General features: G+C 40.8%; 1 protein-coding gene across 4 annotated transcripts in view; it reads right to left on the reverse strand.

Moving 5' to 3' along the window:
* Nucleotides 1-19,999, reverse strand: part of LOC147147315 (uncharacterized) — a 315,327-nt gene that overhangs the window by 220,948 nt on the left and 74,380 nt on the right. For 3 of the 4 annotated variants that reach the window (XR_015086958.1, XM_086031864.1, XM_086031863.1), the window contains exon 7: nt 2,664-2,777. Coding sequence is in view for 1 of the 4 variants with exons in the window: in XM_086031862.1 (XP_085887988.1) it covers nt 2,664-2,777; nt 2,866-3,033; nt 11,062-11,064 (285 nt within the window). In the remaining 3 variants the exon portion in view is untranslated. Of the gene's footprint in view, nt 1-2,663; nt 2,778-2,865; nt 3,034-11,061; nt 11,147-19,999 lie in introns of those variants that run through there. The other variant, XM_086031862.1, reaches the window with a different exon arrangement.

The raw sequence follows: 19,999 nt of genomic DNA on the forward strand, positions 1-19,999 counted from the left end.
TTCCATAGACACTGTAGAATCCAGATTCTTTTGCCAACCTTTGATAGTTACAGGACATTCAGGCTTATTTTAGCTAATACATATATTTTTTTATTTAATAGTATTCAGTTATAATGATAGATAGATCTAGATAGATAGATAGATAGATAGATAGAGATAGAGATAGAGATAGATATAGATATTAGGGGTGGAACGGTATACGTGGCTGTATTAATACGTTTCAGTATTCCATGTTCGGTTCGGTCCACCTTGCGTACCTTTTATTCTTTGATTATTAGTAAGAGAAATCCCGTAGCACTACTACATAATAATTGATGATTTCCAAACCTTTCTTATATGTTAAAGATCCTTTAGTTAAGTTACAGATCTCGTCTGTTGTTTATGAAGGGTTGTGGTGGCAGCAGAATAGCATAATTTCTCAACAAAGCTTTGCCTGGTCTTTGGTAAATTCATTATTTTTTGTCTGTTTGTTTAATCCTGCTAACTTAATACACAAAGAACAAATCGTTGCTGCCCTGTGAAAAACATGCATGTTCAATTTTGTCATTTTTTTCAATTTTCACATTAATGGGATGTCTCATGTCTGTAATGCACAAACTCCATTATCGTAAAAATAAAAGAAAATGAAAAAAAATGGACATAAGTGTTTTTCACATAACAATGAAATGTAGATGCAATCAAGACATCTCACTTCATATTTCACCCTTGTCCCGGGAGAGAAAGGCTGGTTTAGTAGTCATGATGCAGCCATCAATGTTTTATTTTAACATTTAGTAAACACTATATACCTCTTCAACCTAACGATGGGAATACAACTTTTGCTCAAGCTGTATTCATTTATGTATTGTACCAAGGTTCCCAGTTTGAGTCCCTTTCTTCATAACCTCTTTGGTCAGATGAGGATCTGAAGTAGTAATTCAATATCATACTCAAAATAAAAATGCAATACATGAGGAATATGAACAAATGCTCCACGGGCAGCCCTCTGAGAAATATCTGTTGTCATGTGAGAATCTTGAGACGGTGTTTCATGATGGGCTGCTGTTATCTGGTGCTTTTGGAGTCATAACCTTTGCTGTTGCTTCGCTATGTACTCAACCGATGCACATACTGTAGCTTGATAAATGTTTTGTCTGACCTTCGACATTTGTTTTCTTTTAACAGTGATTTTTTTTTCCCCCCTCTTGGACGAGTCAAACTATATCTTAGATTCCGCCCAGTGCGTTTTTGTGTGTGCGTGTATATGATAAGCCATGGTTTGAATATAAAACAAATATCAAAACACAGCCTATTGTTTCATATTTATATGGTTAACAAGCTATTGTAAAAACAATCTGAAAAACATAGAAATAACAGCATTTGAACATGGGCCAAGTACAGTATATCTGCTCCGGTTTGGCAATGGTTAAAGTCGCCACGGGCCAGAGCAGAGTCAACAGTGGACACAGCTTGGCTGGCCTACACGTCCAGATCAATATCTGCAAATAATAAATTAGCTCCCCAGAGGGGTCACACTACACTTACAGCAGCAAGCTGCCCAAGAAAAGTCCACAATTGGTGTGTGAGACTCAATAAGCAAGGTGAATGACTGTGCAGGGGCACATCTTTAGCACTCTATAATAGAAAATTAATGGTGCTCAAATCAGTGCTGAGGGCACCCTGAGGGCTGCCTAATAGGCCTTGTTAGAACTGTCATCCCTCACACAGTCTTCTAAAATATCACATGCAAACATAGCCAAGATGGGGGGGGCAAGCATTGGAGCATGGTCACATCCTGGTGAGAGCAATTGGGACAATAAGATAAAAAAAAAAAAAAATCAAAGATAATAATACTCAAAAATGAAATGAGAATATTACATACTTTACAAGGACTTTTGGTCATGTTACAGGAAGGAAGGTTTGAGCTTGTCTGAATATTATAAAGACAAAGGCCAACTAAGTGCTCCTGAAAGTTTGTTTTTAATTAAATTTCTTATTTTGATTGTAGTAAGGCTGTAGGACTGGTCGCTAGATGGATGGATCCATATGCAGTAAATAACTCATTCTTCCAATTTCATACACAATCTTGTTTTAGATTTGTTTTTCTACTTTACAGTAAAGCACTCTGCACTCCTAATCAGAATTTTCTCAGCAAAATGTAATTCATTTTATGTGAAGGGGGAAACAAGTGAAAACCTAGAGCATATTAAAATACATTGCAGTCTGCAGATATCCAATATTTTTTTGTTCCAAGTGTAAACAACTCCAATGCAGGCTGTTACAAGTTGATGTTATCAAAAATATTCCTCAAAAGCAGAACACATTTAATTTACGCAGACCACATATTTAATTTACATTGTTCACATTCTGCACAAACAACCTTTGCAATCAATAAACACACTTTGTATTGATCTTCGCCTCTTAGCAGCGCACTGTCCAACAATATTTACTGTGCTTATCTAAAGCACAGACAAAAAATTGTGTGCCAAACAGTTTCAATTAATTTCAATCAAACGTCCAAGGTACAATAAAATGCACCATATTAATCATTGCGCAAACAAAGCTTAATTTGCCTATGGAGTCATATGAGGGGTGTAGCTATGTGAGTGGGGAGGAGTTTATCCACCCATCTCCTCTCCCACCCCAATCACATCTCGCCTTCTCCAAACTGATATCGAACTCACCGACAAGCCGCCACTCCGGCGTCCTGCAGTGCAAGCAGTGTGTGTCGCTCTCCACAGGCCACTTGAGATATTCTCCATGATGATGGAAGACTCCAGAATAGACTTGGTTCCCCGCTGGAAATAAAAAAAATGAACAAAAGTTTCCATCGAGGTAAAGGCACGTAGAGTATGTCGGAAAGGCTCTGTAGCTAAGTTGGTGTACTCCAGTAGTCTTGCAGCCAGGCGCGGCTTCAGCGGATCCTCCAAGATGAAGACAGAACAACGTTGACAACAGAGGCAACAAGAAAGAAACAGCATAGTCCTTCATGGCGCTGAGCTGTGTAGATCTGATGCTTTTTGCAAGTCCCTGAGAGTACGTCTGTCTGTCTGTCTGTGTTCATGCCAGTGCCACAAAGGGAAGAAAAAAAATGAAACAGCCTATGAGAAGAAAAGAAAGCCTGGTTCCTCATCATGCGCTTGTTAGCTTGTCCAATCTATGGCAATCAGCACAGTCCCAGGGGTTGAAAGACATGAGAAGCCGGGGGAAAGGAAGCCGAGTCTGAGCAAAAGATCAATACTGCACTGTGAAACAAGAAGTGTGGGCTATTTACTCTCCATTGATCTGATGAGGCTGGAGAAACACCTCACTCCACTATTAAATTGAGGGTATAACTCTACTGTGGAAGACTCGCTCTCTTTTTCGCCCCTCTTTCGTCACCTCAAGGTCAAGACAAAGCCACAATATCCACAAACAAACAAAAATGGATTGCTTGGGCCTGGGAAAGCAATTAATCAGCATTAAAATGCCCAAAGCACTAACATCCTACTTTCAATGAACCTTTGTTAAGAAGGACAGCAGACCCATGGAAGGACAGGGGAGGACACACCGATCGATAAATAGACTAGAGCAGAGAGCCACAAGCACTAGCTTTTCATCTCCACTTGCGCAAGACAGTTTCTAATCAATCACTTAACATTATCAGAAATTCCAACGGGTATTATTTTTTTATAAGAAAATGTGCAACAGATAGCATGATAACTTTTAAGAATATTTTCTTTCCATAAGGTTACAGTAGTCCTTAAATGGGATATCAACTCAAACATATTTTTCAAGAATACGTTCCCAGCAGGCCCACTAGTTATAACACGGCATTCTGATAAATAATGCGTTTGTGGAATACAAGTGAAGCAGCAAAATCCACCCCTTTTTAGCCATCTCAGGGGGCGGCCATTTTGTCACTTCTGTCAACTGAAAATGACATCACAACTGCTAAAGCTAATGTTCACAGCCAATTTTCCCCCAACCTCATAACCAAACATCTGTGGTGGTCCTGTCTCACTCAAGTCAGCCAAAGCTCACACCGTCCCCTCTACTGTGAGGCCAATGACTAGTATAGCTTTTGTTGCCATGACAACCAGCTTGGTGCTTGCGACGTGGAAAACTCCTACTCCTAGCACATAGTTTTAAGCGGGTGGGGGGGGGGGGGGATGCATCCACAGAAAAAGTCAAAGGATGGTTTGCGTTTTCACTCATGGAAGCAGTACTTCAACATCCAGCTGGCACGTTATACTCGCCAATGAGTGTAGCGGCTGTATGCTTTGCCAAACGCAAGGACAAACACAGATATTTACTTGGTTGGTTGAACTTCACACTTAAATACGTGGTCAGGGATTCCACAGACCCTTTTGGTTTATATACCAGCAATTAAAATGTGCATTTTCCCATTTACAAACACCTCTCACCAATGCAAATTTATATCCCCACTAATAAGTCCTGAACAATATTTACGATGCTGTTCTTGCGAAGGATTTCTTGTGCAGGTGTACCTATACTATCGTCATGGGTCCCAAACACGTCAGAGCTTCTAACATCTTTACTTTTTCTCCACATTGTTAAATTTTCTCTCCATTCAGCTCATCCGTTGCCTTTCTTCCACTTCTCAGAGGAGTAGCCTTATTGACTGTGTGGCTGTATTACAACAAGCAGACTCTAATGACTCCCTGAAGACCTCTCTATCCCGACTGCCCGCCCTCCTTCTCCCGCCGCCCCCTCTGTGCCTGCTCTTCAGGAGCCAGTTCAGCAGCTAATTAACCCTCTCTAATAGCATAGATTACATTAGCTTTGAGCCGCTCGCACCCTCCACCGGACTCGGCCCGGCCACACAATGAAGGCAGCCTTGCTTTACAAATCTCCTCCTTCACAAGAGCACAATTATGAATTCAAACAACTTCTTATCCACACTCACTCACCCAGGGACAGAAGATCCCCGGCCCACCCCACCGCCTGCCACCCTACTCCTCCCCTGCCACCCACCATACAAGCCTTCACGCAGAGAGGAATGAGAGAACAGAAGAGAAGAGACCACACAACAAGACGGTTGATGAGGGGGAGATGGGGGGGTGTAGTCGTAGGCCACCCCTATATTGAGTAAATCAGAGAGGTCACTAAAGGTGTTTCATTTGGGTGAGCCGAGAGGGGCCCGGTGATAACCCTCAATCTTAGCATTCCTATTCACAGCATAATGAAATCTTAATTGGGGTGGGCAGGGTTGAAGGAAGGAGGGTTAGCGGGACTTGCACTCTGAGTGGGCCACGAGAAGGAATGCAAAGACTGACTGACTTAAGTCAATGCAAGTTATTTGTTTCACATTGACCAAATTTGCAATAAGAACATGAAGGCTAAATTGTGAGTGTTGTCCCATAAAATGCATAAACCTAGAGATTATAAAGTATGAGACACCTGAGCTCAGTCATTCAACCAAGATCCATCCCACCTTTGAAGGGGATAAGAGTCTAGTCTAGTCTGGGCATCGCCTAACCGCTGCAGAGTTCCCGTCTGCATATTTAAACGACCCACGTGGTCCCAGTCCGTCCCTCGACAGAGTTGGCCACAATAATGAAAAACAGCAGATTTGATGTTTTCCTCATTTCAAATCTACAAATTAGGGCTGTTCGATATTGCCTGATAAGAAAATCCCAATTATTTTCTCTCAAACCCGAGTTTACGATTACGATTTCTTTGTAAAATAAAAAAAATTATGAAAAATGAAGTATTTTGAATGTCTTTTATTCAAACTTAATTTTTCTTTCTTTGAGCTCAAAATGCCAGTCAATTTAATTTAATACACACAGCACAATCCATTGGGATTAACAGCATTTTACTTACACAATACATTTCAGATCTGTTCTTAATTAAACCAATAATGGAAGAAGAAAGTGCATATACCATCTGAAACGAAATCATCAACATGAGAGAAGGTAGACAGTCAAGTCTGTAAACCAAACAGTCTGTCAGCAAGTCATTTTGCCAACCAGCTAGTGACTACCCTTTCACCTTTCTCCCTGGTCTTACTTAAAAATCAATCAATAATTAGTGCAAAACTGTCACTCAATAATACAATGCACCGTCAAGCTTAAGTACGGATGCATAGTCTGACTGGACCTGAGGTCCCTTGTAGAGGAGAAAAAAAAGGGACGACTTTCAGACGTTGAGTTACTTGCTCACGGGTTGTATTGTACATGCGGGGCACACACTACATTACAGATCTGTTTTGGCCCGATTTATTAACTAAACGTTCAATTGCCTGAGCAAATAGCAGAATCGCCGGTATAGCCATGGTTGCTGTCGTTTTGGACTGCCCGCTCATGGGAGGAAGCGGAGATGCAGAGGAAACTACGGTGGCTTAGATACAGCAAAAATAACAAAATCGAACGTGACGATTTGAACGTTTTTAACATCGTTTCATCCAGAAAATTCGGTTATGGTTCAAAATCGCTTAGTCGAGAAGCCCTACTACAAATAATACCCATTGTTTTAAGCACTATTTGCAATGGATACTACTCCCTTTTAAAAAAAAAATCCACTAAAATAAAGTAACAATGCCAGAGCATTAAATTGTGTATTAAGAGTTAAAGTCTGATGTTTTTTGGTTTGCCAAAGCAGCACTTTCAGCAAAACAGTACACTCTGCTTTCTATTTCTTTTCAATAGGACAGCTCATTTACTGCACTCCTAGCTCAAACTGCTGACAGAGTTTTTCAAGGCTGTGTGTGTGTGTGTGTGTGTGTGTGTGTGTGTGTGTGTGTGTGTGTGACACAACCACATAAACGAATAGTCAAAATGAAGTCAAAGAGTCGGGGACCAACATATCCTATCATTAAGCTACTCAGAGATCATTAGAGGTACTGTATATGGGCACAGCTATGCAAGGTCAAGGCTGCTGCGTTTTTATAAGTCAGCAGAGGAGCAGTAAAAGCAGCATAATAAGCTGCTTCCTTCTCATCTCCACCCTGAATCAACTCGTTTTCTCGTCCAACTACAGCCAGGTTTATCCATGTACCGTATGTACTGTATTTACCTAAATTAAAGATGACAGCGCAAATCGCAGGAAAGACACGCAAAGTCTCATTTTTAGGTCAAATTGTTGGCTATCAGTCTTGGACGTAAAAGGCCCCACGCCAGTATTTTTGATTAAAGCCACTCGTACGAGAGGAGTGAGTTGTGCATTACAACTTAACCCATTTAAACTGTAGCCTATATGTGTGCGTATTACTTGGCAATGACAGTAAATATCCCTTGATCAAAACCAAGCAGGCAGCCAATATCTGTAGCAACAGATCAAAGAAATAAATCTTGTTTCATATTGGCATCAACAGTGTCGGCGTTTTAATATACAGCTTAACTGTGGCGTAAATTATGATTTAAAAAAAAAACAAAAAAAACAGCATGAACATCAAAGGGACAATAAAATGCAGAAACTGCCCAACAACATCACTTTAAAGTCTTTATAAAAAAAAAAACTAATAATAAAAAAAAAAAAGAAAATTAAAAGGCGGGGGTAATGAGGCAGATTACGTAGAAAAGAGCACCATGTAAATAAAGGACAAACGGCCGCTAGCCATGGACGGCAAGGAGGAAACGTTCATCACGATAATGATGGATCGCTATAAAACGGAGGTCTGGCTTTATAAAGATGAATGTCCTGCTCGGTCTCTTACTCGGCACTTTGGCCTTTACCCATTCAATGAGCCCTTTATCACACATACAATCTCACCTAACCTACGATGGATATTTAGTAGGGGTGTAACGGTATATGTGGGTGTATTAATACATTTTGGCATGGCATGTTCGATTCGGTCCACTTGTGTACCGTTTCTGATCAGTTTTTATTATAAACACGAGCCTACTAACGGACGCTATTTACTGTTGCTCGCGGGAGAGGAGAGTGGCGGCATAAAAGGAGCCAGTATGCCAGAAGCCGAGATAAATCATAAATGCGTGGATAAATGGCATTATTATGGCATATCAAATCAGCTCAAAGGTCCCCTCTACACTAAGGTCTCTTGTTTGGGAACATTCTGGCTTTCCTGTTAAAATTGCCGATGGGGAAAGGTTCTTTTCGAAATAAACATTTTTTTTAAAAACAATTTTTTGGACCGAAAATATACCGAACCGAAGTTTCCAAGAAACCGAACCGAAACGTGATTTAGCATACCTTTACACCCCTAATATTAAGCATTGGCAGTCTTCAAAATGGATACGACTGAAGCTTACCCATCAACCTCGGTCTTACCCATCAACCTCGGTCGCGGCCCAATTAGATGACACAATTTTTCTGGGCGCAGATATCTAAATGGGATAAATGAGGCAGAGGTGCCGTGTCCCTTTAACATCTCATTTGGTTAATTTTTATTCTTAATGTTTTTTATGAGTACAGCACTTCACATGTCAAGCTTTTGGTGAATTTAGTGTGAACTTAAATTCCATTACCTGCCAGGCATTAATTGCTAAGTGAGCAAAGGAATTCTCCCCTTGGGGGCTATACGATCCCACCCCCCTTCTGTCATCTGGCTAACTATTCTGTCTAGACTAATTTAGCGCGCAATAATCCACCACAGGGATCAATAAACTGCACATAATTCAGTACCAATAATGAGATTTCACTTCAACACAAGCGCCGGCCCACTTCCCAAGGTGCAGGCAGGGGTGTAAAATGATAATGTAATTATTAAAAGGCCAGACAAAATGAGTAAGCACTTCACACAGAGAGGGGGGGTGAGCACAGCCTCAATTAGACACACTTAAAGCTATCATTGTTATTTGAGACAAAGCTAATCAAGGAGGAGATACTTGGGCATCAATTTCAGCAGGTAATAGAATGACACTGGCTGGCTGGCAAGATCTCCCATTTCCCCCAGCTTGCAATGTCACGGAGGCCACCTTGCAGGCAAGTGTTAGTGGGCCATCATTAGTTGAAAGTAATTTGTGCAGATTCAAACTATGAGAGACAAAGAGGATTGGAATTGAGAAGCTTAACTCATTCACTGCCATTGACGAATCTGTCTTTTCACAGTCCAGCCATTCAATCCCAGGAATGTATTCATATTTTCACATTTTCCAAACTTTAGGGTAAAAGAGGGTCTGAAAATGTCTGGCAGTGAATGACTTAAAGTTGTCATTCACCATCAGCACCAATAGCCAGCTGGTAGTACACACCTGTAGTATTCCATTAGTGGTACTAGAATACAAAATTGGCTCTACTAAGCTTTCAGTAGTGATATTTGCTAATCAAATCTTTCGGAGCATTTCGTATCATTAGAATTGGTGGGGGTGACCTCCTGTGCATATTTGGATTATCTTATTTTATGTTCAAAGTGTGGCCCAAAAGATCTGCGCAGAACTTATACCAGCAAAATTGGATCAATACCCATTAGTATTTTAAAATGCAATTAACGACATGCATTTACGCATTGATGCATGTACTTCCCCATCACACAACACATTTTAAATGCCACACTTCACATTGAGGATTGCATTTGGAAACAATCTGAATGGGAGTCTATAACTACTGTCCCTCTTATAGCGTAAAGTATCAAGAGAAAGATGTAAAAATAAAATAAAAATTCGGAATGTTACTATTGTTAACAGAGGTGGGTGGAGGAGCCAAAAATTGTTCTTAAGAGGTGTTACTTTAAAATATGATTCAAGGAAAGGGCAAAATCAGTCATTCAAAAAATATTACAAGTAATTAACAAGATGAAATATAAAAAAAATACTCAGTGAGTAAATTATGATTTATTATTTTATTTATATCACGTCTGTCAGGGTTCCGGGAGGACCAGGAACCAAAGCGGACTCTAAAAGCGTGGACTCAGATGGTGTTTTGAAGAAAAAGGGTTTATCAGAAAAACATATGAAAGACCGACAAAGTGCAAAAAAAAGGCGCTGGTATGACAAAACCAGGAAAACGAGAATAAACAAAAACGCTTGCAAAAGGAAAGACATAACGAAAATTGCTTGTCATAAAAAGGCAAGATCACACCAATTCCAAAAAGTTCAACCGAGGGTAGCTTTAACAACACAAGATACAATGGCAAATAACTTAAGGCAACAAAGGGAGCAAAATACATGGCGAAATCATGAGAGGACGTCTAGAAAATTCAATACTTGGTGCTATGGTCACAAGCAAGCAGAGGAATAATCAGAGAAGGAGTTGTCTGCTTGGCAGTCCTTAAATAGTCCATTGATTAAGATTACAAACAGGTGCGCTGCAGAGATCCACCTACTGCCCCTACTGGAGCACGCGGGAACAACAAGAACAAAGCATGACCACAACAACAACAACTGACCATGACAACGTCAAAGTGTCAAATAGCAATGAACAACTTCATTCCCAATTACATCAACTAAATCAATCTTAGATTTTTAATATAAAATAACCAATAGGTCTGTGCCAAGCAAAATGAGTCATTTTGAAAACTTTGCTTGTTTGCAGGGCAGAGGCGCAGCAACTGTGTAGTCGTGTGACTGCCTTGCTGTTTTTTATTGGACAAATAGTCAAATGGAGAGGTGAAAGTCATGTGACACAACTCTCTGGAACCAAAATAGAATGTGCAAGCAAGGACAAATACCTGTAGATAAAAAAAACCCAATAATGAGCGTAATGTAGCTCAATGTAACCAAACAAAAGTAGCATTTATTTGACCCAAAATGTAAAGTAAAGTAACAATGCATTGAAACAACTCTGACAGGTGTAATTTTTTTGATAACTTGCTAATTATAATCAATTTTTGTGATGCTGTTGTACAAATCTAAAGAAACGTCTTTCATCCATAAGCAAGTCACCATTTTATTGTAGACTTCTGCATGTTGAAAACACCTTAACATCGGCAATTTTTGTTTAGGGTGTCAGCGGTGTGCAATTTTATAAACTGTCTTAAAGTGGACAGACTGCACAGAAAATGACAAAGGGATACTTGGTTGGAGATGAGTAGTAATGAGTAGCACGTGGCTTTTTACGATGAGTTTTCAGACGGCCTCTCGCGACGCAAAAGCGGCAATCACGACCGGACCATCTGCAACTCGGACCATTACCATAATTGGTGTACATTACATGCTTATGCAGAGCATTTCGACTCACCATTCTTCACTCTTAACAAGAAGCGCTGTGAAGATACACTGCTGATTAGACGCAGATAGTGGGCGCACGCAGCAGGAGTTGTAGACTTGTGGGAAATAAATGAATTGACAATTAGAGCGTAGTGAACGAGCAGGTGTGTGGGCCAGAGTGCAAGTAGGCCAGTGCACCACTAACTTGCGCGGCATTCTCCACACCTGCAACTGTGGCTGCGCTGATTGACGGCCCGGCCGTCTCAGACAGCTCGCAGACAGTAGGCAAGCACCACTTTGACCTCTTCCAGCTGCTCAAGATGAATAAATTCAACTTGATAAGAATTAATCTCGTGTAACCATTTGCAATTTGCAAATCTACCCCAAAAATATGCAAGAGAATCTGCTGGAGTTGAAGTGGAAAACAAACTTTTCGTTGGATCTGTTTTTGCATTATTTTGTTTCCTTGCAAGACACATGGATAAACTTGAAAAGGCCCTTTTAAAAAGTGCTCTTAAATCCACAGACTATACTTAAATGAAAAGCATCTTAAAGGGAGAGGAGGATGGTTCTGTAACAAAATAAGAAAAGTCAAAATGAAATCGTCAAATTCCAGAGTACAGAAGTTGTGGTCAAGCAGAAAGAAGGACATGGAAAGTTACGTTGCCTTTCTACAGCAGCCCACAAAGATAGTGCACACTCATTGGGGAAGAAAAATGACATTCCAAGCTCATTTCTGATGATGTCTGGAAAGCCTCTAAAGCAAAGGACAAAGATGATTACATCATCTGATTGATTAACAAATGATTTTTTCTTAGTTCATCAATAGCTGCTAAATTGTACCCTTTTCTCTAACCCTAACCCTCATACATTGTAATCCATAACTACAAAAAAAACATTTTAGCCCACAGAAGTCTTGGGGATGATTCCCATTTGAATACGGAGGCTGATGTTATGGGACACATACAATTCACCGGGGGTGGGCAATTCACAAAATATTGCTGGTCCGTCATTTGTCATCCGTCAGCGGCCTGGCTAGCCGTCCGTCATTTGTCAGTCCCTCGTTTTTCGTGACGAACCGAATTGTAATCATCGGTCCGTCAGAAGTCCATTGGTCTGTCAGTCTGTCAGCTCCACCCACCAAAAAATAAAGATCAGCAAAACAGGAGTCCGCAGTGACGGTCCGTCAGTCCGTCCCTGATGGAAACTAGTAGCGGCAATTGCTCTGATGGAGGAAAATCCACTTTCAGCAGTGGTTAGTCCGAAAAATGTCCCGTCATTCGTCGATTGTCAGCAAAAGTCAGTCTGACGGGACACCAACCTGTGCAATTCACATTGATAGGTAGAAACAGGAAGCACCACTTACTAGGGATTGTCATCATAATCACTTCATCAATTAATTGATCCATTTGGTCAATTGTTTCAAACAATTGCACACATACCATGATACCATATAAGACTGTTAGGGTAGTCCAAATTATACAAAGTCATTCAGGATTGTTACATTAAGAAAGTCAGTGTTGCTTGTCTATCTCCATTTAGGCCATGGAGAGACGACATATGCACACGGCCCGTATTTTAAACACGTGTCTAATTGTCTCACATCACCAATCCAGGCCAGGGCATTGTTGCTTGAAGAATAAATTGGGTAATTCAATTAAAGCACTTTCCTATAAGACACGTCATAAGTGATGGAGAATGACTCTAACCCAGGCCTGAACTCCATAGCCCCCCTCCCATCACTTGGCTTGCCTGACAAATGGATAGCGGAGGATAATTGAAACACATTGCTGCCAGCGTAGGTCAATAACATCACTCTCTCTGCTCACCAGCACCAGATTAAACAGACTATTTTATCTTCCCACAGCCTGTCCCAGTTTGACAGAAGGGAAGCATCAGCTGCTTATCCATAAAAGAGGCCGCTTATCTGGAAAATAAACAAATACATTAAGTGCAACTGCCAGCTGTCTGTCCAAACAGTTAAGGGCTACTTAGTTTAAGGCAAACATGTGGGCAGTGTTTCATTTAACACAATCATGTGGGATGGAGTACTGCTGTCACTTCAAAAAGTCTACACAGACCAAGTCCAAATGTCAGAGGCGCCTAATTCAGGATTCATACATTGCAAAAAAGATTAATCACTGCCAACGGGCAGCGTTTTACAATGTCAAAGTGAAAGTCATTCTTTGGCGAGTATTTATCTAAAAACACGGACACAAACAGTATTAATGGCAGTAGGTAATAGTTTGAAACAAAACCGTCATCCCAGAACATATACACGGTAATGGCAATCGGCGTTGTTTGTATATGACAAACATTGAGGATTAATTATCTTAAGCACAAGTGTAATGTGAGGCTAAAACGGATGATTATATGTATTTAAGAATAAGTATATCAAATCTGCCAGTTTAAATTCATTTGATAAACAAACAGCATAAGAATGGTTTATTTATGGTCAAGGGTAAAAAATACAAAGTGCATTATCTCACACTGCACACTTCCATGTAATTAAACTGTAAATTAGATTAGTCACAATCAAATTTAGTTCATATTTGTTTACCTCGCTTTGGTTTAGGGTTTTCCAAATAATACAGAGCGAAACTGAGCATCAGTCCACAGTGAACTCAATTAGAAGACATGGGCTAAGGGTAATTGAGGAGAATGAGGGTCTCAGACTCTCGGTTCTTGACAAGTAACTTTTGGCCACAGTTTGGAGGCAAATTTAATTCGAGGGGAGATTGATGTCAGCGAGTAAGCGGACCACTGCAGTAAAGTGGAGATAGTTTGGAGCTAAGGCACCTCAAAAAGCTAAGCTAACATTAGAATGTTTTTATTGTTGCCATATCTGGCCATGTATCCTGAAATATCACATTGACACAGCAATGAAGACTCTGCTTGACTAATGAGAAATCACTCATTTAATACATCATGGATATGATATCACTTTCACAATCGTGCAATGATGAATCGGCAACTGATCGAGGATAAAATGAATCGATAAATATGCTGATAATCGATTTTTGTTTTTGTTTTTGTTTCATTCAAAGTTGTCCAAATCCTCAGAATTTCTTGTAGCGTTTTGTGGAGTTGACAATAATGTGAGGAAAGTCAAGTCAAAGTTGATTAATTGAAAAAGTCATTGCACAGTACTGCTTTCCCTCACATTTTTTTTGCACCACATGCAGATATATTTCGACTGATCCTCATATAATCTTACCACTATTATTATCCACAATTTATTTTCATACTCTCAGAACTGACGTGTGAAGACTGTGTCACTTTTTTGGTTGCACATATCACTGCTCCATTGAGCGTTACAGTCCAACAACGGCAGCACACAGGTCAGTCAAAATCCTCGGTAAATTGGCCGATTGGAAGACAAAATTCCGAAAAGACGTGATGAGCAATTAGGCAACTTCAAGCTTTCAACGTCGATGCAGACTAATAACGTGGGCCTGCCGACCAATCTGTTCAACCCCTATCTGGTCGTGTCTTTTTTTCCCCCCAATGGAAACATGTCAATACTAATTATAGCTGTGCAAAAGCGGCATAAATGAAGAATTCACAACACCATATGATATGTAAACTGATACTGATTTGAATATTCAAACAGCAAAGTACGCGCACGTCACACAAAACAACAACAGCTCTGCATGTGGTTTTGTTGAGGCTTGTAGCATTCTGTCTCTGCATGTTCCCACACAGCGCACAACAAATTAGCTACGGGTGGATATTCAATTAAATCCTTTGTCAGGGCTCTATGTAGGAGCAGGACAGGATGCTCTGTACAGTAATCCACGACGCAAAACAAGGTGGCGCTTCTATTGTCAGTTTGACGAATGGAAATTATTTGCAGTCATGTAAAACCAACAGATTAGGCCATAGTTGGGCTGCTAGATATGTCAGCGACTACTATAGCTTGGAACCTCTTCTCCCACTGCAAAGAATGCCTTTAATCCTCTCCCTTTACACAATCAAGCCGTTTGACATTACTTCTTTACAACCTACACACTCAAGTCTTCCCTTCGACTGCTAACGGGAACGCTGAGAGCAAGGGGGCCACACAATGTAATTCATTTGCATATTATAATACAAGTTCCAATGCCACAGATGAAAAGATGTTCACTGCATTTTTCTGAGCTTTACATTATGTCCAATTTGCCTTTAAGTTGCAGTAATTTCCAGCAAGAAAAGTTTGATGTCATAGGACACTATTTTATTCATTGCTTGCCACCTGCTTCTCTGCTGGTCACAAGGCTCTGTCCTTCTTGTGTGTACTACACTATTTCATAGCATTTTATTGTTGAACCACGGCCTTGGCATGGCTGCTTTCAGTTGATGAAATCATAAGTCTACGCGTCGCAGAGGGGCGACGTTAAAAGGAGGCAAAAGACAACTTGACGAGCATCTCTAAAACAATAAGGTAAAAAGTCTGATCCTTTACAAGTTTTTGTTACGAGCAGAGTTGTATTGACTCCGTCTTTAACTAAAGTTTAGATACATTGCGCGCACTCGAGCACAAACATTCATGTCATGTCACCGAAGGCCAGCTTTTTGTGTGCAACTTTCAAATAACAAACTCAAGTCACTTCAAATTCTCATTACATCGGTATGGAAGGTAGCAGCCTGTTTTCTAACCTCCAAAATGTAAAGTACAGACTTAGGTGTTTGCATTTCAGTTTCAAAGCGAAAGGTTTCCGCAGCGGAGCGTAAATGGTCGTTGCCTGAGCCCGGAGCAACTGTGATGTCATTTTCACTCGACAGGACAATAGAATTGTATTTATATAGCGCATTTCATAACAGCTAGAGCTGTAACAAAGCACTTTACAAACAATACAATAAATTTTAAAAAACAATAAAAGGCTGTGATACACGTATTAATAAATATAGATATAAATACAATATTAATGTGACGGCCCAATCAATTTTCCCGACAGCCGGCAATCACTAAAGTCATATACCCCAGTGTCACGCAACGTCGCTGGCCAGGTCAATGCTTGTGTACCTAGTAGCCTAAAACAAAATTGCTCTTCACCCGAAAGCAAAAATAAACATAGGTACCTTTCAATTAAGCAGGTTCACCCCTGTGGTCCAAACGGCAGGAACGAGGAAAGCAAGTGATCAGATTCCACGTCCAACACGCCATGTCAGGCTAGGTCCTTGTCGTCCTCCGCAACATATGAATCCACACAGGCCTCACTTGTTGCGTTAGCTTGTCGCTAGCGGCGTAGCAAAGTCAATGCGCACTGATTAGCCTCTGTGTTAGCGGCTAATTCCACGATTGGAAGTCTTCTGCTGAGTAGTCCACTCATACTGACCAACTCTATCACTGCCAACGTTTTCAAAAGAATCCTGGTCGACCCAATGGCAAGTGCACTCTGCAATTAAAGAACGACTGGGTCTTGCAACAAAATATTTCAACCTTTTTCAGCCAGCGTTTAGCCACATAATGTCCCCAGTGTGTATGTCTACCAACAGCTGTGTGTTCTCGGGGTAAATGCCCATTCTCAACTTGCTAAAGCAAAAATGATTATTAGCGATTAGATTAATTAATTGCTCATTAATTGTGCAAGTATGGGGGGCTGGCAGCTGTTTGCACAGGAGACGAAATAGCCAGTCTTATTAGTGTGTCCTTTAATCCAACATCACAATCTTCCTCTGCCGGCAATAAAATAGAAAAGAACAAACTTGTAAAATATTTATAAGGAGTGGGTGAAGATAGAAAATGCACAGAGTACCTTGTGAGCCATTCTAAATGCTGCAATGTGTTCTCTTCAGAGGGGCGTTCATTTGCTGAATTGAAATAATGGCTTGATGAATTCCAGATTTTTTTTACATTTTGACTATTATGGATAAAACAAAAGAAGTGACCAAAGAAGAAGAAAATAAAAAACAGTTCCAAAAGGCTGGTCTCCATGCATATTTAGAATTCTGCAGAATACAACTACTACCAGGGAATTCCGGAATTAATTTGGAGCCTGGAACCTTGAAACCCAGCAAGTCTGAACTACGCAAGTGAAAAATATTGCAGAACCCGAAATGTATGCCAGGAGCTCTGGCAATCTAGATTGCTTGAACCTGACCCCAATTCAGCGTAACATGGGACCTTCCGTTTGCAAATACAGCCTTGTACAGTAAATGGTAAACACATACAGTCGTGCAACCAAGTTATTCTCACAGCACCTCACTCTAATTTCGAATTCCCTCATGCCTCAGCTCTGCTCAGCAACTATTCATTGCCTGGGTCATCAGTTTACCTTTGACCCTTTCCTCAGATGGCGGGATTAGAGAGCTAGACCCTTGTCCTCCTTCTGCTGAGCTAGCTCAGAGACTTATAGTAGGTAGACCAAAAGCTTCAAAGCCAGAACACAGGAAAAGACAAAAAATGATAAGCGAACTCTGAAAACGATTATAATTATTCAACCACTTACAACCCCTCGCTGTTATATTTGTCGATTAGACTTCAACAGTAGAATCATACAGACAGCTGTGGCCATTTCTCTCCAGGTTTGTTGCCTCGCTTCCAAAAACAAATAGAAAAATAAAAATAACACATCACAGGACAGATAGCATCAATTCTGCCCAGAGTGGTCCCACCATCTCTGGTTGTATCACTCATTTAATTCCAGACAGCAACTACAACAAACATAAGACACTGCCACATGCAGGTTAAGTGTGATTGTGAGTCTGAATGGTTGTTTGTCTCTACAGTGGATATAAAAAGTTGACACTCTCCTGTCCGAATGTCAGATTTTTGTGCAATAAAAACAGGAGACCAACATAAATCAAGCTATTTCCACCATTAACGTAACCTATAAGCTGTAAACCTCACTTTGAACAAAAGGAAAAACAGCTGCTATAATGCGGGTACAGAAGTGTTCACAGATAAGTGGAGACTGACAATGTTCAAAATTAACCAATTAGATTCAAACATGTGAAATACGAGTCAGCCATGAACTGCCACCACTTTAAAAGTCTCTGATTAACCCCACGCAAAGTTCGACTGTTCTAGTAGGCTTTTCCTGACAGAAGCCTGACGGTTTTGTGGTAACATAATTCAAACATGCTCATTTACCAAAAGTATACGGAACATTTGTCGTTCAGTCTGATTTTGAAAAAGAAAAAAGGTGGGTTTGAACGGGTAAAACAACAAAAGAACATCTTTGTGTGGAGACATTAAAAACAAGTGTGGGAGAGTCAGGATTACTTGAGGAGTGGAGATTGAAAGAACCTCCCTTTGGAATTGTTCATAATTCCCTTCAATGTGATTAAGGCCCTAATTCTAGTTTAAGAAAAGCATCATGCTAACGCTACTATTCTTTGCTGTAGCTTTGGTGTTATTTTGGTGTGTTGCATTTGCGTCAATCCACCAATCACGGCTCACCTGTTTCCTGAAGCTGAGCTATGATTGGTCATTATCTGAGCCCTAGGGGTGTGTGTGACGTCATTTTCGGTCGCCAAAAGTGACAAAATGGCCGCCCCCAGAGATGGCTAAAGCAGGTGGATTTTGTTGCTTAACTCATATTCCACAAACAAAATATTAATCAGAATGCCTTGTTTCAACTAGTGGGCCTGCATAGAACATCCATCCATCCATTATCTATGCCGCTTATCCTCACAAGGGTCGCGGGGAGTGCTGGAGCCTATCCCAGCTGTCTTCGGGCAGTAGGCGGGTGACACCCCAAATCGGTTGCCAGCCAATCGCAGGGCACACAGAGACAAACAAACATTCGCACTCACAATCACACCTAGTGGCAATTTAGAGTGATCAATTAACTTACCATGCATGTTTTTGGAATGTGTGAGGAAACCAGAGTACCTGGAGAAAACCCACGCAGGCACGGGGAGAACGTGCAAACTCCACACAGGGAGGCCGGAGCCGGGATCGAACCCACGACCTCTAAACCGTGAGGTGGACGTGCTAACCGTGCCGCCCTGCATAGAACATATTCTTAAAAAAAATATGTTTGGGTTGACTTCCCTTTTAAATGCTGCAGTCAGTCCTTTGGCAGCCTCCCTAACTAATTGCTCACCTTTTCATCAATTTTGGAGGGAAATCAATTCTTGGTAGTCACTGCTGTGTTATATTTTCTCCACTTGATGATAATTGTCTTTTCCTGTGTTCCATGGTATATTTAATGCCTTGGAAATTCTTTTGCATCCTTCTCCTGACTGACTATACTGCTACTGTGCTAACTAGAAAAAAAATCGGGGAAAAAACTACTAGAAACACTCAACCTTATTTGGGGAGGCACTTTACATTTTGCTGACTCGCAGAATTCAACATGAGTTTGAATGTTACTGGTTAATTCTGAACGCAGCCACATGCCCAGTTATAAGAGGGGGTGCACTCTTGTGTAACTACATTATATCAGTTGTTTGTTTATACTTCCCTTCTCAAAAAAATTGAAAGATTGGTGGAAACAGTTTGGAAATGTTTGACTTTGGTCTCATTTTTTTCTATCACAAAAACCTGGAATTCAAAACACCTGGGTGCACCTGCCCAAAATCCAGTGATACTTACAGTAATGCGGAAGTCCAAATATGGACAAAATTGGTACTTCCATTGGTCGGATACTTCGCATCCTCCCACCGGGAGCCACAGTGTTTCTGTACAAGTATCAGTCCACCTCTTAATAGTGAGAAGTGTGGTTTGTTCCACTGACTCGAGCCTCTCCCTCGTGACACAAGGTCCACTCCACATAACTGACCATAATTCAACCAATTTGGCAGTTTGAGGTCTCGGAAGCCTGGGGATAAAAAGTTTGGAGTGGCCTAATGACAGATGGAGGGGCCAGATGAGGGCACTTCTTCCGAGAGCTCCACAGGAAAACATTTCCAAAGCAGATCCTGGAAACCACAAGCATCCATTAGCTAAGGAGTGAGAGGAACAGAGAAGACGTTGGATGTTTCACATTTCAAAAGGAAGACTAATCTTTGGGCAGATGCAATATCAATCTCTTCGCTCA

This window comes from Filicampus tigris, chromosome 5 (assembly GCF_054856515.1).
Source record: "Filicampus tigris isolate MCC_2025a chromosome 5, RoL_Ftig_1.0, whole genome shotgun sequence".
NCBI lineage: Eukaryota > Metazoa > Chordata > Actinopteri > Syngnathiformes > Syngnathidae > Filicampus > Filicampus tigris.